At 37.4% G+C, this 20,075-nt stretch overlaps 2 protein-coding genes across 3 annotated transcripts; one reads left to right on the top strand and one right to left on the bottom strand.

Annotated features, from left to right (window-relative positions):
• The first annotated feature begins 2,419 nt into the window (after positions 1-2,419).
• LOC145894643 (integrin alpha-1-like) lies at positions 2,420-11,137 on the top strand. The gene is made up of 25 exons (XM_082983275.1): positions 2,420-2,429; positions 2,723-2,781; positions 2,970-3,090; positions 3,468-3,603; positions 3,814-3,917; positions 4,543-4,726; positions 5,109-5,290; positions 5,710-5,777; positions 6,229-6,388; positions 6,557-6,642; positions 6,905-7,150; positions 7,284-7,490; positions 7,606-7,909; positions 8,107-8,249; positions 8,507-8,718; positions 8,775-8,916; positions 9,038-9,139; positions 9,268-9,356; positions 9,538-9,627; positions 9,780-9,882; positions 10,023-10,133; positions 10,206-10,337; positions 10,503-10,616; positions 10,678-10,764; positions 10,958-11,137. The coding sequence occupies exons 1-25, from the start codon at positions 2,420-2,422 to the stop codon at positions 11,135-11,137; spliced, it is 3,372 nt and encodes a 1,123-aa protein (XP_082839401.1).
• A 1,179-nt stretch (positions 11,138-12,316) lies between these two features.
• On the bottom strand, positions 12,317-18,272 carry LOC145894344 (NACHT, LRR and PYD domains-containing protein 5-like). 2 transcript variants are annotated; one of them, XM_082982900.1, is made up of 14 exons: positions 18,119-18,272; positions 18,025-18,052; positions 17,895-17,963; positions 17,773-17,820; positions 15,480-17,278; positions 15,251-15,412; positions 14,999-15,091; positions 14,747-14,908; positions 14,407-14,544; positions 14,292-14,333; positions 14,065-14,220; positions 13,592-13,753; positions 13,310-13,462; positions 12,317-13,010 (listed from the first exon to the last, which is right to left on the bottom strand). In XM_082982900.1, exons 1-14 carry the CDS (start codon positions 18,158-18,160, stop codon positions 12,951-12,953), a joined length of 3,114 nt encoding a protein of 1,037 aa, XP_082839026.1. In that variant the 5' UTR covers positions 18,161-18,272; the 3' UTR covers positions 12,317-12,950. The 2 variants fall into 2 exon arrangements, 1 of the variants encoding a protein (XP_082839026.1); XR_014401551.1 differs by lacking the exons at positions 12,317-13,010; positions 13,310-13,462 and having other exon boundaries at positions 13,615-13,753; positions 14,065-14,231.
• Positions 18,273-20,075: the final 1,803 nt, after the last annotated feature.

The raw sequence follows: 20,075 nt of genomic DNA on the forward strand, positions 1-20,075 counted from the left end.
AAAGCTGTTACAGACATACTTGAAAATACGTGATAAAATGCACCCTGTTTTCTGTGAAATGACGAAATAAAACTATTTACTGTGAAACTATTTATCAACATTTTGGCAATAGAAGCCTATTTCAGTTATTAACACGCCTGACAGTTTCAATACTAGATCGTGTCTTGTTCTACCCTGGCAAACCTCGTCAGTGATTAGCACCAAACGACATCACGTTCCGGAGACGAGGTTGCAACGATCAGATTTTACTGCAGTTCTGGACGACAGTTTAACGAGTTGGCAAACAAATAAAACAGCGCTTTCAATGCTATTTTCCCGACCTCGTCAACGGTAAAACACACCAAGCAAACGTAAATTGTAACCTTTCGTTAGTGGAATATTTGCTCATTGTGTCATTGTTTTGTTTTTTAACAAGGTCACGCTCGAACTCCCAGAGGTCAACGTTCTTGACATCACCGTTTTAACGACCTCAGCTATATGACAATGTTTGGAGAGACGGCTCATGTCGAACAAGCACGCCCGCACAACCAGTACAAAGATATGTGTCGCTGGAAACGCAAACACTGTGTGGGTTACGACATGTTTGAAACCCACTTGGAATCAATCGTAAAAATTAGCTCATAGAAATCGTAAAATGATGAAGTAAAAACAATAAACTTACCGTCATCCAAGTGTTTGAGTTGCCTGTGAGATGTGATTTGTTTACTGCCATAAGTAAATAAAGTCCTGCATCATGGACTACACTTCCATTGTTACATTGTTAAAAGTTTGCAATGAAATCGTCACGTCGATTTAAAAAAAGGCAAAAAAATACCTCGTGTTTGTTAAACTGTGACTTGTGTTGGTTTATGGGATGGGATTCTTAAACGTTAAACAGCAGGAAAACGTAGGTAGACCGGAACTTGTTGACGTCCCTCAACAATGCTGCAACAAACAAGGATTCCGCCTACACGAAGCGTGTGAATTGATCAAGTCTCAAAATGCAAACCAGTGCATGAGGGGTTCCCTTGCTTCAGCTACTAAAGAACACTAGAACGTCTTTTCTCAGACGTCTAACCTGCTTTACATGCACTTATCTATTTGCATCGAAAGAGTCTTGTGGGTCGATAGAAAGAGGCCTCCTTGTTATCCACGGTTCGGAGGGAGAACGTTTAGCACGAAAATAACTTTGAGGATGTTTAAGTAAACTTTAAACCACTGTTTTGTATGTTACCGTACTGTAAAGGAGACAGTTCGGAAAGGCTTGAGCAGGTTGACAGGGTCGCGTTTTGTTTATTTGTTGTGGGTTTTGCATGTACAAGTCAGGAAAGCATTTGCGTTGCACGCCCATTGTAACTTGTCATTATCACGCCAGCCATACGCAGAGAGATAGTTCGGATATATGCGTTTTGTGCCAAGACGTTTGTTTTTTACATCTAAATAGACGAATTTTCACCCTATAGAATACATTAGCGAGTCGGATATTCGATTACAGTAAATCCAAAAAACGCGTGTTTCCGGCATTGCATTATTACTGTGCATTACGCCTTGTACGACATCCAAAAAACCCTGACAATTAGGTGTTACGTCACGCACGCACGCACGCAGTGATAATGTCTGTCCTGTGATTATAAGATGTAATCATGAGGTCATGATGCAGTGAATCATCTAAAACTTGTTATGTATAAACAAAAAATACACGTTCTATTGTTTGAGGAAGTGTAGTACTTGTGCAGTCAAATAGTTTCGTCTGCAAATAACTTGATTTTTCAACAGAGATAGAAATAAATAGGAAATTGCACTTGACTATTCTTCAGCAGTAAGGTTTTAAAGCAATACAGAGATATGCAAGTCTGTGTATTTATATTGTGTTTATGCCTCCTCGCAAAAAACGCCTCAACTCAAAACATCGAAACCAGATCGGTAACTTTGATCAAACCGATTGGTTCGGCCAAAATCAACTTCGGGACGTCGATGGTCGTGACGTCAACAAGGTAAGATTAATGTTGGGCGAATGTCTGTCAAATCTGCTTGATATATGCATTATGCATGTATATACAGAGAGAGAGAGAGAGAGTAAAATTATGGTTGAAACTTGTGTTTTTTCGATTTCCTTAAAAGAACTGTCCATAACCTAAAAGGTTTATTGCAGTTCCAGTTCCCAAATTTACATCGGCGCTCCTCGGTACGGGTATTCCCCTAAATCGGTGAGTCCCGGAGCAGTTTTCAATTGTGTGTTCGGCGCTTTAAACCCTGGAGAAAAGATTTGCTCGAACAAAATCAACACAGGTTAGTTGACAACCGATTTTCGAATTGTCTGAATTTAAGACATTCTTAATTTTAAAATAGTTGTTTCGGAAGAATATGAACGACTTCCCGGCTTCTCAGTTATTGCCAATGTGTGTTTTGGACAAAGCGGTGGTCATTTCACAATAGAAAAATGTGCAAATGTAGGAAAGGAAAAATAAGTGTTAACAAGGGCATAAATAGGATTTGTTCGAGTCATCTCAACATCCTTGCGCATTGTTTATTTTCTCCAACGTTAGAAGCCATTTATGGCAATTGACTTGGGTGTCTGAGAATGGAGACGTGAAAATGCTATTGAAAGATGACTCAAACAAATCTTAGTTAGGCTTTTATTAACATTTGTTTGCATATTTTTTTTTCTTTACACATTTTTCTGACCGTTGTGAAATGATCACCACTTTTTTGATACTAATAAATTTATTTGAAACTATTTCAGGTAGAAAAGATTCCTTCGGATTGTCCATGACCAACACATTACCCCCGCTGGGGGCGCTGGTAAGTTGTACGAAACGTATTTTAACAATTAGGTTCGACGGTCAGAATGATTTTTGTGTCCATTGGTTGTTTGTATTCGCATGCTTTTGCGCCACTGCAAAGAACCAAACACAGCACCCACGAAAACTGTATATTTTACGTTGGTCGGCCCACTGATGCTGATTACAAAACTACTGTCTCATATACAGGCCTGCGCGCCGAGTTACACCTATGAGTGCCGACATGGAAATGCCCAAATCTGGATGCTTGGATCGTGTTACCAGCTGATGGGAAATATTATAAGGGAAGTAACCAACCCTTGCGAAGCAGGTTCGAGTCTTACTTACTTTAGCTCGAAAGTAACTGAGATTTTAACGCGTTTATTGTGAAAATCTCCCAAGTAAACAAAAACACACAGAAACAGGCTAACTTGTTGTAAATTCTCATTTTATTTGCGCTCATCTTAATGCAAGAAAGGCGAAGGAATATATAATATATATATTTTCATTGATTAACAGCAGCATTATTAACAGCATCTTAGCTTTGGCTTTTTTGTTCAAAGTTATTAACTCCACTCATTTTGCACCCAAGTATATTTTCATTGATGACTGTTTTTTGTTTGATTAAGGGATTATTGCTCGGATTAATTTCTTTGACAAGATTTTACCGGGTGATTATCCTGGTCCACATTTTAATTTTGTTTGCAGAAATCTCATGCCCGACGGCCAAACCTGGCAAAACAGTTGTTGATATCGTGTTTGTGGTCGACCATTCAGGAAGTGTCGGAAGCAAAAATTTTATAATAGGCCTGGAGTGGATAAACAAAGTTCTCGCTGGATTCAAGTAAGCGAAAGGTTTCAAGAAATTTGAAGCGTAAATTCATAACATTCATTGCTGAATACTGCTCTGGTAAATTTTATTGATAGCAATAAGTATTCAGCAATAAAACATGCCTGGCAGCGCCAGTAACAATTTACATAACATTAATTTGCGTTTTAGTGCTATTATGCAAACACGGAAAAAGCGTGTTTAATTAAACAAACCTGCTTCCAGCGCTTCCATTGATGCCGGAGACATAAGAGTTGGTGTTGTCAAGTACGGTTCAAAGGCCACAGTTTCTATCGGAATCCAGACCCAACCTTTTTCGGCATTAACAAGTATGTTCTAAACATTGTAATTCAGTTCGTTCCAAATTCCACGAACCGGTAACGCACTCATCCCTCACAAAACACTATACGATGTACACAAATATTCACGTTTAGAATTGAATTAGAGCGATTCGCTTGCTGGTTGCGATATATTAAATTCAAAGATATAAGTTATCTATAATAATATAGCGTTATCATCTTTTAGTGAGACGTTTACGTTTGGGATTTAAACAAATCGACAGTTATATTTTTAAATGTGAAGCAGCTTTACCTACAAATCTTTAATGCTGCCTGTTTTCAACGCTTCTTGTTTAAATTTTGACTTTTCACTGGATGATTTATGCACTAAAATCATAAAGAAATCTCCACACTTTTTTACTGACCATGAGTGTCGTTGTCATGCTTCTGTGGACCTGAGACTATAGAGATTGTCCACATAGTCACAAAACTATATATTCCTATTCACTCGCGTGCATTGGCAACGTCCTGGACCTAAAAATACTTTTTTAACGAGATTTAAACAAAAAAATTTTAATCATCTTTCAACGAGATCGTTGGTATCGCATGTTTGTGACCTGTGTTCGAATTCTCAGCCGTAACAAATTTAACAGTTTTTGGCGTTTGTTGACGTCAGCTTCGGTTCTGGATATTACATATGGAAGTGGGGGAACCGCAACACACTTGGGAATCGATTTAGCTGTGAATGAATTCAAAACAAAAACAAAAGCCTTCGAACACATTCCACGACTGATGATTATAATGACCGACGGTTACCCCAACAGCAGGAGCCTTGCAATAACTTCCAGTCAAAACGCCAGGTTTGCATTAATTAATTGCAGAAGTAATACCATACTTTCGCATAGCAAGGCAGGATCGCCCCACTGCGCAGAACCTTTCAGCATAATTAAAAGTTTTTAATAATGTGAAACATTTCAATTTAGGGACTGTTAAAGCTATAAAACGTACAAGTTAAAATCAGAAGCAATAACTTCTATTTAATTTTTTTGGCCTCATTATTGATTTGATAACGCTCCACGCTGTTGTATAAGTTTTGTGAATAATGACAAAACTTGAGTATTTTACATCACCCAATATTTCTTAAACATTATTTGGTATTGTGTAAGCTGCAGACAGATGGCTACTGTTTCGACCTTCATATTATTGGCTCCACTTTGCTTATTATTTGGTATGTCTCCCTAGGAATCAAGGAATAACCATAGTAGCTGTTGGTATCGGTAGTGGAGTGAAGCGGGCCCAGCTACTTGAAATGGCAAATAACAACGAAACACACGTATTGGAAGTTAGCGATTTTACAAAATTGGATACGATTCTTGGAACTTTGAAAAGCGTCATTAAGCAAACTGCTTCTGTGCAACTGGAAAGTAAGCAGTGAAGTTATTGCTTGTTACAAATACCCTAGCCAACACTAAATACTAAAAAAACACTAAAAAGGTAAGCAATGTCTAAATAAAAAAGTACAATTCTTTGGGCCAAATTGCCCAAGGTTCAGCTTGTTGTGGTCACGATCAAAAAACGCTACAGTGGCAGACAAAAAGATTGCTTTACATTTGATTTCCTGTCTTCACAAGCGTATTTTTGTCGAAGGCGCATGGCTATCGCCTCGTCTAACGACCAAAATTGCTATTAAAATGCCCCACAGTAAGGTTTTAACAATAACCGAACCCACTAAAGAACATATCCGGATCTTTTCCTGTTCCTGTTAATGTAAGTGTGGAAGGAACCTCTGGTCAATAATCTCTGTGTCTTGAAACACGTCTAAATTTCTATATTTATGATCAAGGTTCTGTGAGCAACCAAACGTCGAAATTCACCAGCTGCATTTTTGGCACCGCAACTTCTTCGACACCAGTAAGCAGTGTTTTTTTCAAGTTGTGACTAAAAATCGTATTTAAAATCATTTATTTGCAAAAGAAAAGAGTTTACCAGAAGAAAAAGTTATCTCGTGTATTTGCTGCAAAAGGGAGATATAATAAAGTTGTTGTTATTGTTGTCATTGTTGTGGGATTGCCTAAACCAGTGGTTTTGTACCTTTTATGCTTCGTGCTGTACGGTAACGCTCACCAGCTAATCTTAATTGCAACGCAATTAGTGCAGATTCCCCTTGAGTCCTACTGGGGCTTAGGCCATAGGATTTCCCTTTTAGGTTGCAGCAAGACACCAAAAATATACACCTTAAAAAATAAAAGTACATATTGTGCTACTCTGAGGAAGTCTCGTCGGATGGTGGACGTTGGTTTCAATAAACACTGCCAGCAGAGCAATTCATATTAATTAAAAGTACATGTTTTAAACTTCTCAGGACGGTTACGTGGCAACGGGGATGGCGGGATCGTACGACAGAGCAGGATCTTTCGCTTTCTACAATTCAATCTCTCGTCCAGCCGATCTTCTCAACCTCACCGGTCTTGAAACAATAATGAGTCCAGAGAACATCACTCACCTCAGGGATTCCTATCTGGGTAAGCAGCAGAAACCGAAACAAGTGCAACACAACGAAGTTTCAAGTATAATCGTTAAGATGTGTTTTTGTCCACAAACTGGAACCCTACAGATCTTCATAACACGAAGCTAAATAACCCAAAACCTTAACCAACCTGAAAGCTTGATATTTATTTAACAATCGACAGGATACTCAACAACAATTGGAAATTTTTCCGGCGGTGCACCGAGATTTGTTGTCAGCGGATCGCCAAGATATCATTCAAAAGGACAGGTGATCTTAAACATTTTTGTTATTACCTGTCAACTTTTCAAACAATAGCATACTGAAATACCACAATAAGTTGCAATTCCCAACAATAACAATATTGTTCCTTTTAAATGTTTACCAACATTCTGAGCTTGACTTTATATATTTTTGTAAGATTAACCTCTTCGTGGTATCAACATACATTTAGCAAATTACATATCAAAACAGCCTTCTTAAGTAGAAAAATACATTTTCGACAAAACACATCACTAAACTTGACTTGAAGGTCATCATCTTGGCGTCATCCGATATTCAAAATCCCACACATTATCACTTCTCCATCCATCCCCATGGAAGAATGTGGCAGATAGGAGCTTACTTCGGTCATTCAGTGTTGGCGTCAGATGTTAACGGTGACGGTTACGACGATCTCCTTGTATCAGCTCCTCTCTACTCTGAGCAAGTTAGCTATGATCAAGGACGTGTTTTCGTGTATATGAACGACCCAGTCAGTCCGGGTCCAAACAAATGGGTAAGTGCTTGTTTCAGTGGAACAAATTCCTCAAAGTAGACTTTAGATTTTGGGATTTTGGAGATTTTTTAGTGAGATTTTTGTATCATAAGAAAACAACATGTTAATAATAAAACCGCAGTCTTTTGGTTAGGTGGGTTCCAGCACGTTGATCTTGCATGGCAGCAAGGTTAATCGAGCGCGCTTTGGGTTTTCAATGGAATCCGTCGGTGACGTGGATCTCAACGGTTACAATGACGTCATCGTCGGTGCACCGGGTGAGACCATGACGTCATCCGGAAGTGGAGCAGTTTACGTTTATTATGCAAGCGCGAATGGGTTGTCCGACGCTTATAAACAGGTATGATTGAGTTTGTGAATTTTGTTAAGTATTAAAGACACTAAAAACACACGCACAAAATAATTTCGAAGTCACTTTGCATACAACTTGTACGTGGTTCGTCTTCTTTATGTAGAGAATAGAGGGAAGCTCCGTTGCGCCATCACTGGTGAACTTTGGTTACTCTCTGGGGAAAGTGGAGTCACGTGGTTCTGACTTTGACCACAACCTATACCCAGACGTGTTGGTTGGAGCTCCATCCAGTGACAGAGTAATCGTGCTGCGAGCCAGACCCATTGTTGACGTCACAGGGAGAGTTACAGTGCGCCCGGCGACAATCGACGTTAATAAGTGTCTAAATGACGTCACTAAACCATGTGCTGTGTTTGAGACGTGCATAAGGGCGTATGGAAGAAACAGAACATCGGCAGGGAGTTACGGTGAGGGGTCGGCTAATTTTGGGTTATATTTGAACAAACACCGACCAAGGTCGCATTGATACAATGTCTGTTTTGTGACGTCACAGAGTTATTTACGTCATAACGTGATTCACAGTATGTTAGTTCTATGCAAACGAACGTCAGGATATTCTGCGGAGATGAACAAATATCACCCTTTGTCATAACAATTGTTTTAGACATGGTTACGACGCTTTCGTTGGACAGTCTCAGGGGAAGCACCGACTCTCCGAGACTTGTGTTGCTAGGCAACGACACCACTTCATCACAAGTGTATGTGACGTCATCGGAACTATGTCGGAGTTATAACGCTCGACTCAATGTAAGTTTACTTTGTGTCATGCTGGTTGCTTGTAATTGGTGCGCATGTGAGTAAAGTCGTTATTTGCTTGATAGCTTTGTGCTCCTTCTTTAGAGTTTGGTTTCATAAAGGTGTAATAAAACTACTGACTACGTCTCATTAGTACAGGTTGTTGTTTCAAAAACGTTCTTCTGGTGTTGTGTTCATCCTGGAGAAATGTTCACCTGGTTATTTAGTTGTCAAGGTTTTGTTTAACTTCATTAATTGTTTTGGACCAGGTGGCTCAGCTTCTGAGAAAAGGGGGCTTAACCGACCCCATAAGAGTGACTTTTTCGTACGACTTTTCGAGTCAGCACCAAAACCGTCATATGTCACCAGTCATTGACCCACTTAGCGATAAATCTGCGCACGCTGATTGGCTAATCGACAACGGTTGTCATGGAAACAACTCCACGTGCACAAGCGACCTGACATTGGACGTAGCATACTCGTGAGAACTCGATTGTTTGTTAAGATTTAACCCGAACTAACGAGTTACAATCGTAGGATTCAACCGAGTAGTGAAGCCTACGTCATCAAAACTGGGGAGGACGTATTATCTGTGAGCGTTACCATTAGCAACCGCGGACCAGATCACGCGTTTTCCACAAAACTTGAGGTTGATTCTCCCATGATAAGAGTGAGCCAGGTAAACATTAAAACATTTAATAACTCGGGACCGAAAGTTGGACAACTTTTAACACTGAATCTCAACTTGAATCAGATTTTGCAGAAAATTTCACTCTAACATTTATTTTAAATCTGTGCAGATTATCTCTGCCTGCGCCCAGCTTTTAACCACAGAAAGCATCAACGGAAAAGCGGTGGTTACCCTTACGTCATCAGGATTAGTTATGCCTGTTGGCAGTAAGGTAGATATAGGCTACGTAGCAGAAGCGTGTATATAACAACACAAGCTTATGTCGGCAGTAATTAAAAGATACCTTCTGGCTGTGCTAACGACAGTCATGATTAAAAGTTAATATCTTGTTGGTTTTAGTGCTTGGTTGAACTACGTTACGCTTTTCAATCTCTGACCCGCAAAGCATCAGTGGACAAACTCGTTATACAAGGACAGGTTTTATCGGGGTAAGTTGACCAACATGCAAATTGTCGTTGTTACCTTTTTACTTACATACGTCACGCTTAATGCCACACACCATTTACATTCTCTATTTTAAGATTCATGAAACCCTTCGAAAATCTTCGAAACAAGTGTTTGGGAAATATATGTGTAAGAATATTTAAAACAAGAAGTTTTGTTTTTTAGATATGAAAACTCTGTCGATCCAAACCCTTCCAACAATAACTTCAACTTCGAGAGAAAATTAAAATACGACGTTAATCTCATAGCCAGCAGGTGAGGATTTGTTTTTAATTGTTCAAATGCAATACCAACTGCAAAGAGCATACATTGAATATATCCATATCTTCTTGTTAGCGACTGCTGCATAAAAACGAATAGTTGTTTATAATAAACGGCAACTTCACCACACTTATCATTAATTGCAGTCAAACCTCAACCGACTCCGTGATTTTTAATCACACAAGATCCCGAAAAATCATCAACTTCATCCACGATCCCGTGTTGCCGCCGGTCGAACATAAATTTACGGTATGAATGTGAACATTCGATGACTCAATCGCATGTGACACTTACATGCATGAAAGAGGATATGACTTACTTCCTGTGAAAAAATTGTAACCCTATGGACAATGATGAAAGTTTTAAAACATGCTTCTATCTTGTTACAGATTTACAATCGGGGACAGCAAATGCTTTCGTCCGCCAAACTTACTTTCAAGTGGACTGATAAGACTTTGAGCGGATACCAGCTGCTCTATTTGTACGACCTTGCTTGCTCCGTAAGAATACGAATTACCACTGGGACGAAACAAAACAGATGATTAAGTTACGCATGTAATTGTACGTTTCAGCCTCCGACGAAATGCATTTGCGAGACGAACAGGACAGTCAACAGCTTGGGAATTCCCCTGACAAACAACACGAAATTTAATCACTCTCTGCGATTTCCGCCGACTGACGAAGCGCCTTTGCCCAAAATACTGGTGGGTTTTTGTCCTTAGAGATAGAATTTGCTCAGTTGTCCGCAGACACGGAATGTTACCCGACTTTCCAAAACCATCCAGTGTGCATGATTTCTGGACATGGGTGCTGTTTACGATTGGAAAACGGACCAAAATATTTCATAATTTGGGTAACGATTCTTTCAGACTTGCGACAACGCGAAATGCGGAACAATTCTCTGTCACGTGACCGACCTGGAAGTGTTTACGTCACTGGTCGTGAAAGCCAGGTTTGTTGTTTGGACTCCATCACTCGTCGGGGTAAGTTTCGAATTGAGTCGAACATTCGTAAGATATATAGCCGTGTGTATTTGCATTGCAGAGTTACGTGGACAGTTCGTTAACATCAATGGTCGTGCTTGATACATCTTTATCTCCAATATTTCCAGCTCAAAACTATTTTTCTGAGGTGCACAAAACGATCAGTATCGTAATAAATGTATCAATATTTTTGAAAAAACCGTAGCCGTTCAGGTGAAATGTTGCATCACGTAAAAAAGTAAAATTATGTTTGGGGTGCTTTTTTATAGTGCCTGGTGGTTTTATGTATATTGATTTTGCATCTGTTTGCTATTGTTTTAAGCTTCTGTTTAACCATTTAGGTTTCCACCAATGTTAAGAATTACCAAGCCCTACAAGTTAGCCCAGTGTCGGAGGGAATAAACGTTGGGGTGATTATAGGTGGAGTTCTTGGAGCGTTGACGCTATTGGCCATCATAATTGCAGGACTGTGGAAGGTAGGTTTTGTAAGAAATGTTAGCCAGGAGACAATGTATTTTTAGTGTTGAATTTCGTGTTTTCTATGCTTGGGAGATTATCGGGTTGTAAGTCGGTAAATTGTAAGTACCTATATATACAAAAGTAGTTGGATAAGAAATATTATGTTCTGTATTCACTGTGTGTCGTACACTTATTGGCATTTGGTGATACCATGTGGTCGAAAAAGTTAAAAACTATGACAAATATAGCGCAATTGCAATCATTAAATAAGTGTGGGAAAAAAGAATTTCATTTAAACTAAAAGTGGGAATTTAGAGAAAAAGGGTTAAGAACCACTGTTGTAGTGTATTCGCTTTTCATGTTTTCTACTCGATGTTGCACTTCGTAACACAAAACCTCCTCTGTATATTGTAGATGGGTTTCTTCAAAAGCAAATACAGAGATATGTTGGAGGAAGCACGTGGTCAGGCTGATTGTGACGACACAGTGCAAGAACAAATCGACTGAAAGTAGAAGAGGAGATCGTTTGCAAATCTTACACAAATTTATCCACTGGTTAAACGCATTTTTTTCTATTTAAACATGAATTTACTTTTCTACGTGAATACTGTGAAGTTAGTTGTTCGTGTAACTTTCTGTTTCTCGTAATAGAAGTATATGTTTAAACGGTTTAACCCCTATGGTGAATGCTTTTTTTGTAATATCAGGATGTTTTTTTTTTAAACAAAGTAAAAGTTTGATTGCGCCCACGCTGTCTGTACAACAACGTTTTACCCTTTTAACATAAGCGTGTTGCGATGCTATACGTTTAATTAGAATGATTTTGGGGAGCTGAATATTCTTTCTTAAATTACATAACATGCGAGCATTATTGGCGTCTTCCCAGGTTTTAAAGCATTTGTATGCTAGACCCTAAGTATGTAATTTACTATGTGGGAGATTGTCAAGGACGGAAAGAATATTATGCCCCTTAATAAGTCACAAGGCCATAACTTCAAGTTTGCGACATTTTGAGCCAAGCGGCTTACCTAATGTACAACAAACCTTAGCAAGAACGTCAAACGAAACATGATAACTACAAATCGTCTACGATAGTACAAATTCGAAATCCTAAGTAATGTGCTTATGTTTTTTTCTTGTAGGTGCTTAGTTAATCCAGTGAGGTTTGGAATTACTTTTTGGAATTGTCCACTAATACGCCCACGAAAACGCGTATCAACAACATTTAACACAAAGCCAGTTACAAACGAAATATTTTAAATGAAAACCTGTAAATTCTTAATCATAACGAAGCAAATTGCAAGATCAAATGAAACAAAATACTTTAAGTATTACTTGATGTTATAAATTACGAAGGCGAAGGCAGTGAAGGCACATCAGCAGTTTGTCAGCACAGAAATTGCTAAAAACAAGTGCACAATATAACAAGCGGCCAGTGATGAAGAAATTGCAAAAATATAACATGTGAAGCGCACATATACATAAAAGGTTTACAAATATACAAATTATTTTAAAAGAGCAAATTAGTTAAAACTGCATATGAAACTAAATAATCTTCTCCGCAAAAGTAAACAAAATCAACACAGCCACCAATTAGTGGATGGTCTTACTGCTGGATAGCTACACAATCTACATTCGCACATACAACATGCTTCTGTAAAGTAAACAGTGAACGAAAAGTTACAAATAAGGCATCAGCGTTCAAAACAACCATGTTTACAACAAAACAGTTATGGCAATGTCGGGAATTCCCCTTTACTGATAATCGGATCTGGTAAAATCCACATTAGTCATTCTGCTTAATTTTCGTTTATGGATTCTTTGCTTTACATCTGCGGGTGATTCCATACCTACACCCCCGTGCACTGAAGAGTTTTAGTCATCTCCAGCTGCACTTTTAACATTCATCAGAAAATCCATCGTTGCAGACTTTAGCTGCAACAAAATGTCACCGGGGATTACTTAAATGTTTGCAATTCTGCAGTATTGCATTGCTAGGATAGGCCCAGATTTCGGCCAACAATAAAATTTTATTTATTTTTTTAAAGTACAATTGTTTGAATAGGGGGAAAATATGCAAAGTTATAGAACAGAATAATAGAACTGAGGTATATATTTGGCAAAAACATTTTAAATATATTTGGCAACACCATTGGTTTATAAATTTTCAAACTAAAATTCCTTCCAATATCTCCACAATACACAAGTGAGCACTAATATGCAAAACAACATACTTTTCCTTGAGCATGTGAAGCAATCTTTATCAAAGCAGAACAGGAAATATCACAACCAGACAGGGATATCTTTTCAATTTTATTGGCACATGATGCAACTTCATGTGCGCTTTCATCATCGATAGTCGTATTTTGAAGAGTGAGTGAAGAAAACTAAAATTGACATGCAAAAAAAATTAATCATACAATTTTTAATATGAAATGCTTGTTTTCTGAAGTAATACAAAAGTAATTAGCCATAAATTGTATTGTTATTTTTCATGAAAACATATATACGCATACCGGTTGTGGAAGGTGTAAGATGGCTGTAGCTATTGCCTTAAATGTTGCACTTGTAACATTACATGAAGAAAGAGTCAAACTGTTTGCCACATTAACACATGATGTTCCTATGGATGAACTTTCATCACATGCATTAACTCCACAAAGCGTCAGTGATGTCAACTGCAAAGCATATTGGTGCAAATTATTTGTGTATAAAATGTGCTTCTTGGACTTTATAATTCAAAATTTTCCAGAATAAATTTTACAGAATTTTTTTTCTGAAAATTAATGCATTGTAAACATGTGTAAAGTTTTCTTTTTTATGATGAGTACTGATTGCCAGAAAACAAAACAAAATATTTTTGTTGAGGCACTATACCACAAACATTGGGGCACATTAATCTATGCAAGAAACACAAAAAAGTGATCTAGTGCTGTTGAGTCACAAAAACTTCAGCCCTACAAACCTGGTACCAATGCCAATTACATACCTTATGTTCCATTGCGCTAGCAATTTCTTCTATTGCTAAAGTACTGGCATTTTTTATTGTAAGTTCCAGTGTTGGAGAAGAAAGGCAAAGGCCACATGACAAAGCACAAGCTTCTATATCACCATTAACTTCAAGCTGGTGTGTAGTGGAATCAAACTGCACAAGTACTTTCATAATGTTAGCAAACAGACTTCACATTGTTAAAAAAAAATTACAGCTATTCCAACCTCAAAAATTTGTTTTTTCTTTATATATTCTTTTTTGGTGGTCTAAGAACAAAAAAAAACATGTGAAAAAATGTAGTCAGAACAAATAATGTGCATCTTTATGCTTGCAGCTTACCACTTCACGATTTATAGTTCCGTCTGCTGTGACTGTATATTTTGTAAAAGTTAATTCTTTGATAAATGACAGCGCTCTGTCCAACTGTTGCAGAAAAGAGTTTGAAATCATGCTCCCACTGATGTCCAAAGAGTTTAGCTGGTAATGGCAATAATAACATCAAAACAAGTAAAAGTACCAAAAACACTGTTAAAGAAGTGCAGACAAAATCAAAAACATTTTTGATTGTTATTGTAATAGACCTTCACTTAGTTAGGTGCAAGATTGTTTTTTTTTATGGTTAGTGATATTAAACCTCAAAGTTAGATATAACAAATTGGAACCATGGCATTAAACTTACTTGATGGAAAGATTGTGACAAAGAAGTTGTGATTTTACACATTCCAAAACTGGAAATTTTGCAACCAGACAAAGAAAGGTTGTCAAGAAATGGAATACATGAGGCTACTGCAGTTGCCCCATCATCATTAATGTCTTTGTTATCAAGAATTAGTGATGACAGCTTTATGAGAAAAATAAAGTAGTTGGTTGTTACAGCGCTCACATTAGTTTACAGGTGAGTTGAATAACGGTAATTTGCATCCCTACTTACCTTTAGGCTAGAATCTAGTATTAAAGATGCAACTTTTTCAAAAATAACACTTGATAATTCAGATTCAGATAGATTGAGGCGCAGAGATGGAACCTGTAAACAATGAAGATCATAGGTGAACAACAACATAACATCAATTTTCCTTCAAAAAAATTTCAATTAAAGTTACAGTTTATGTGAAACTTTGGGTCGAATTTTGTTGTTTTTAATATGCAGAAATTCGGGTAAATTCTTAAAATGTTAAAAACGTACTTTGTCTTTAGGCCTAAAATTTTGAACAAATTTCTCCAGAAATTTTGCAGACTCAACAGGTTTATTCACCACTTTAATTGTCAACTGTCCTTGTATGGCAGCGGAATGATTGGCCAAGACTTTAATCACTTGCAAAGTAACTTTATCACTCATTGTAAAGTCCTGCCAAACAAAAATATAATAAAGATAACATGAAGTGAAACAAAGTTTGTAATGCAAAATGTCTAACCTGTAGACCATTTAGTTTCGTCAACAAACTTTCAAAACTCCCATGGTAAAATTTGCAACTTTTTGACATTTCTACGCTATAATCTTCAAGCTTACTGAGAACATATTTAATGCTGTGAACATCAGTTAAATAGATATTTCCAGATAATGTGAAATTTTTTGGCAGCAAATGAAAAAATTGTGTACAAAATGTTTCGTCACCAATCTCATGCAGCCATGAACAAATTTGCAAAAGTTTTTTTCCTTGTATTTTTTTTGTCAAATGCTTCTGAAACCACTTTCTGAGTAGGTTTTTTTTTTCAGCAACTTCCTCATCGTCGATACCACTAAAACAAACTTTTGCGACTTCACTGACCTTGTCATTACAAAGACCAAAAAGAAACTTTCCAACAACTTCCCATCTGCTTTTCTTTATTTCTGGAATAAGTTCAGTAAACTCCTCAACACTTGCAAAAAAGACAAGGTAGCATGCAGCAAAATATTCTAGCCATATTAAATGAGAAAAGTTGAACAGAGTTTCAAAATCTATTAAGCTCATATTCCAGTTATCTTTTGTAGCAAATGCATTAAGGAGCCCTGTTAAGGTCCTGGGATTGATTCCTACTTCTCTTAAATCAGAAGCTTCAAAAACAATTTTTCGATTTTTAAAGCCATTCCATGCCAATGCAGCTATTTTGTTTAAATAATCATATTTGCCTGTAGGTTTTATTTCATTCATAGGTTCCTTTGCTCTAAGATAGTCGTCCGAAAAATAGTACTTAAACCCATTTGCAAAAACATGAGTAAGAGAGTGAAAGCGGCCATCACCACCTGCTTTAAGACTTTTCCAGATGACAAAAGCTATAAAAATGCATTTTGCTGGGACATAGCAAGAATAAAGAAAGTTTGGATTGCTTTTTATGACATTCCAAACATCAGCACCATTATCTCTACAAATCTGGTTGCAAAGCTTTTCTTGGGATTTTTCATTAAGACCCATAACTTCAGCAACAAACAATGGTCGATGTTCTGCTTTAATATCAAAAAAGTGCTTCTGTCGTGAAGTGAAAACCTTCTTTGCATTTTGAAGCAATTCACCTCTCATAAGAGCATAAATATAAAGTAATGGATTATTTTTCATTGTGGGATCAATGGATTTGTACTGTTTTTTCCAATCTGTTGCAGCCTCATCTAAGCCATCCATAGTAATTAAAACCTTATCCGACATCAGTTTTTGAAGAAATGAAGATTGTTTTTGTTTTTTAATAGGTGATTGAAGGTAGAGGTCTGAAGATAAAGAATTTTTAAGCAAAAAATCCACAAAGGTTGAATGAGTTTCAAAATCAATTTTTTTTACAGGAATGTAAAAGCTAAAGTCAACATTTTCTACATCATCTAACTCGCCATCCATTGCCTTCTTAGTTATAACTTTGGATAGTATAGTTTTTCCAATCCCTGGTTGTCCTATTAAAGCTACAGTGTTTGTGTGCTGTGTCTGTCCTTGATCATTTGCTGCTTTCTCTGCTTTTGCAAACAGTTCTTCGACTGAAACTTTACTATCCTGTTGAAAATCAACTCTTTTATAATCTTTTCTTCTGTTATAATGTCCATCTTCTTGTCTGAATTGTGGCATAGATTTTTCTGTCTTTCTACGTTTGTTTGAGGGAGATCCACATCCTGCAGGGGTAACTTTTTTAGATGGCTGGTCAGTTATTTCTAAGGGGCAAACTTCAATTTGCTGTTTACACAAATTTGAAGAAAAACTTGTACATTGTTTGTCAATTGCCGACAGCAACAATCTTTGAATTTTGTTGTAGTCATCTGAAACCAAAAGACTTCAGCATCAAAACATCAAACAAACAGGAATGGTACTCTTACAACTAGCAATGGTTTGTGCATGTCTTTAACAAACACCAACCTTGCATCATGCAGTTACATAGGTGAGCTTTATGTTGCATGAAAGACCGTTAGGTGGTTTACACAAAGCATGCTATGTTTGCTAATTAGGAGAAAACTTTTCGGTTCAGTTAAAAGCTTACTTGCAGACAGTATAGACACAAAACCACTTTATGCAACCATTATTTTATGTATTTATGGTACGTCAATTCTATTTAAATTCGGACACCGGTTATCTGTTTGAAACTGTCTTATTATTATACAAATCTTTTGTGTATTGGTTGGCTGATTCAGATAATATTATCCTCTAACAAACTTTGTGTTGATCAGTTCTACTAGCCCTGTATTTTCTGGATAAGACATACAAGATTGTACAACATCAAACCAGTTTCAAACAGATAGCGACACATACAACTTACTTTTGCTTAGTTTTGCATGGTCATCAGCTGATGAGTTTCTTCCAAAATCTAAAAAAATTGAAGTAAATACAGTAAACAATGTCAAGATCTACAGAAATTAAGAAATTTTGCTCAGTGCTTACTAATATCCCGTCCAGCGGTATAGAAGCTGGGATTTCTGAGTATAGGTTCATTGATATTTGTAGTTCCCCCTGCAAATTAAATAAATCTGTAATAAAAACTTACAAATGTTTATTCCTTTTGTAACCTAACCTGAGGTTTGTTGATTGGCAGCAGAATACTGAGAATAACTGGGTTAATTTGAAAGAAACCTCAAAACACATGCAACAACACTTTTATAACTTACATGACTCAGGGGTCGCTGGTTTCCATTTTCATCTGAATCCATTTTTCTTTTTTCCAATCAACAATGACTTTAGATCATACAAATTCCAGATTATGCAAGTTTTAATGCAAAAAACAACAACAAAACAATCCCAGCAGTTTAACCTAATTAAACCAGCAACCCTATTTTTGAAGATTTTTTTTAAATTTACTCTTGTCTTTTTCGGTAGGCCTATCTATTCGTATTCGTATATGAGGCCTATATTATTAGCCTTCACAGTTCACACTGTAGCAACACGCATGTTTCCCTACTTAATTCTTTACACATTTGGAACACATACGGACCGAAGACTGCAGACGGTGTTAAGCTTTCCTGCCGGAGCACCCACTGGCTTTCTGGCATCCTGCTGGACAACACATTTTTTCTGACACTTTGTTATAAAACGCTCATTTCGTAATCCTTCAAACACTTCAGTCTAGCCCAGTCTAGCCCAGTCTAGGCTAGTCTTGCCTACTCGCTTAGTCGCTCGTATTCTCTCGGCCCTGTCGTTATTCTTGCCATCGCGCTGTAAACGTTCGCACGTTCTTTTAATAGTTAAATTCGCTGCAATTCAGTCACGTGTTAAACGTGCTTGAAACTAGTTAAACTTAAGCCACCTGGTAATTGCAATCGTGTGTTTCCATTAATAAAGAAGTCTGTTCACGGAGCTTTTAATTCAGTAGTCTATATCAGCAAGAACACGCAAACAGACTTTAGCTTTAGCAAAGCAGCGACTGGGAATCCTACTTGTACGCTGCAACACCACTCTCTGGCATTTGAAAGATTAACGCCTATAAATACCATTTGCATTATCATTTGACTTCCAAACACTGACGAAACATAAAATGCAGAGCTGGTTCAGAACTTACACTTTCACTAAACAATCACTTAAAAAGTAAAAAAATAAAAATAAAAAGAGAAACTACCGTGCACACCGTTTAGCACACTTACGTAGACAAGTCGGGTCACGAGAGAATTGATGTTTTGAAATGGAAGAAGGCAAATCTTCTCTCTCTCTCACACTTTGATGCTGTCGAGCTTTCTTTCTTGGCGCGTTGTCTGGCCTGGTATCGTGACCGTTGTACTTTTTTAAAGTTTTGTATAAATATAGGCGTTTAGATAATTGATTTAGGTTATTACATTAGTTTGGGTATTTAGTTAATTTTTGTTAGGATGAGATGAGTGAGATGGATTTACGGTTAGTGTACATACGCCGCACAATATTAATTCTACAAGAAAATAATTATGAAAAACTCTTACTTCTGCTTGATGCCTCACATCCTGGATGGAATCCCCGAGTGTAGGGCAGACGAACTGTTGATTCGTTAAGTTACCGCCAAGAAAGATCAGCCGTGTGTGTGAGAGAGAGAAAAAGAGAGAGAAGAAGAAGAAGGGATTTGCTTTCTTCCTTTTCAAAACATCAAGTCTCTCGTGACCCGACTTGTCTACGTAAGTGTGCTAAACGTGCACACCAGATGGTCCCACGGGGAAACACCTACTGGTTGTATTATTTGCCCGCCAATTTGTTTCTAGTCTCGGGTCAGACTTATGTGCGTTTTCGATAAGGTTGTAATCGACATCGTTCGACGCCAATTGTCAAAGAGTGACATTGTTTCAATTTGCATGGTCACTATCACGTTTTTTTTCTCTGTTGTAAAATTTCATACCTATTTGATGTAATACCAGAAACGTATACGTCTTTATGCCGGATATCTAAAACAACACATAGCTGTGGCGTCGGTTGTCAAAAAATCAAGGAGCTAGAGGCCTCCATAAAAAAATGTTGACGTACTTGCAGTCAAAGGTAATTTTTTGCTTATATTTGCAGCAATATTAAGATTGCAATGTACCAGAATGATGCTGTCCAATATCGTAAATTTATGCCAATGCAGCCATGCTTTTTCTTCTTACAGATTTACAATCAGGACCGCAAACGCTT

The sequence above is a fragment of the Ascidia mentula genome, chromosome 3, assembly GCF_947561715.1.
Source record: "Ascidia mentula chromosome 3, kaAscMent1.1, whole genome shotgun sequence".
NCBI classification, from domain to species: domain Eukaryota; kingdom Metazoa; phylum Chordata; class Ascidiacea; order Phlebobranchia; family Ascidiidae; genus Ascidia; species Ascidia mentula.

What these genes read in the sequence shown, in the direction of transcription:
- LOC145894643 (XM_082983275.1), top strand. An exon ending in AAAGTTCTCGCTGGATTCAA is followed by an intron (nt 3,604 to 3,813) that starts GTAAGCGAAAGG and finishes ACCTGCTTCCAG; the next exon opens with CGCTTCCATTGATGCCGGAG. An exon ending in GTTAATCTCATAGCCAGCAG is followed by an intron (nt 9,628 to 9,779) that starts GTGAGGATTTGT and finishes CATTAATTGCAG; the next exon opens with TCAAACCTCAACCGACTCCG.
- LOC145894344 (XM_082982900.1), bottom strand. Translation starts at nt 18,160, where the DNA reads ATGGATTCAGATGAAAATGGAAACCAGCGACCCCTGAGTCAT. An exon ending in GAACTATAAATCGTGAAGTG is followed by an intron (nt 14,334 to 14,406) that starts GTAAGCTGCAAG and finishes TTTTGTTCTTAG; the next exon opens with ACCACCAAAAAAGAATATAT. An exon ending in TCTTACACCTTCCACAACCG is followed by an intron (nt 13,463 to 13,591) that starts GTATGCGTATAT and finishes TGTCAATTTTAG; the next exon opens with TTTTCTTCACTCACTCTTCA.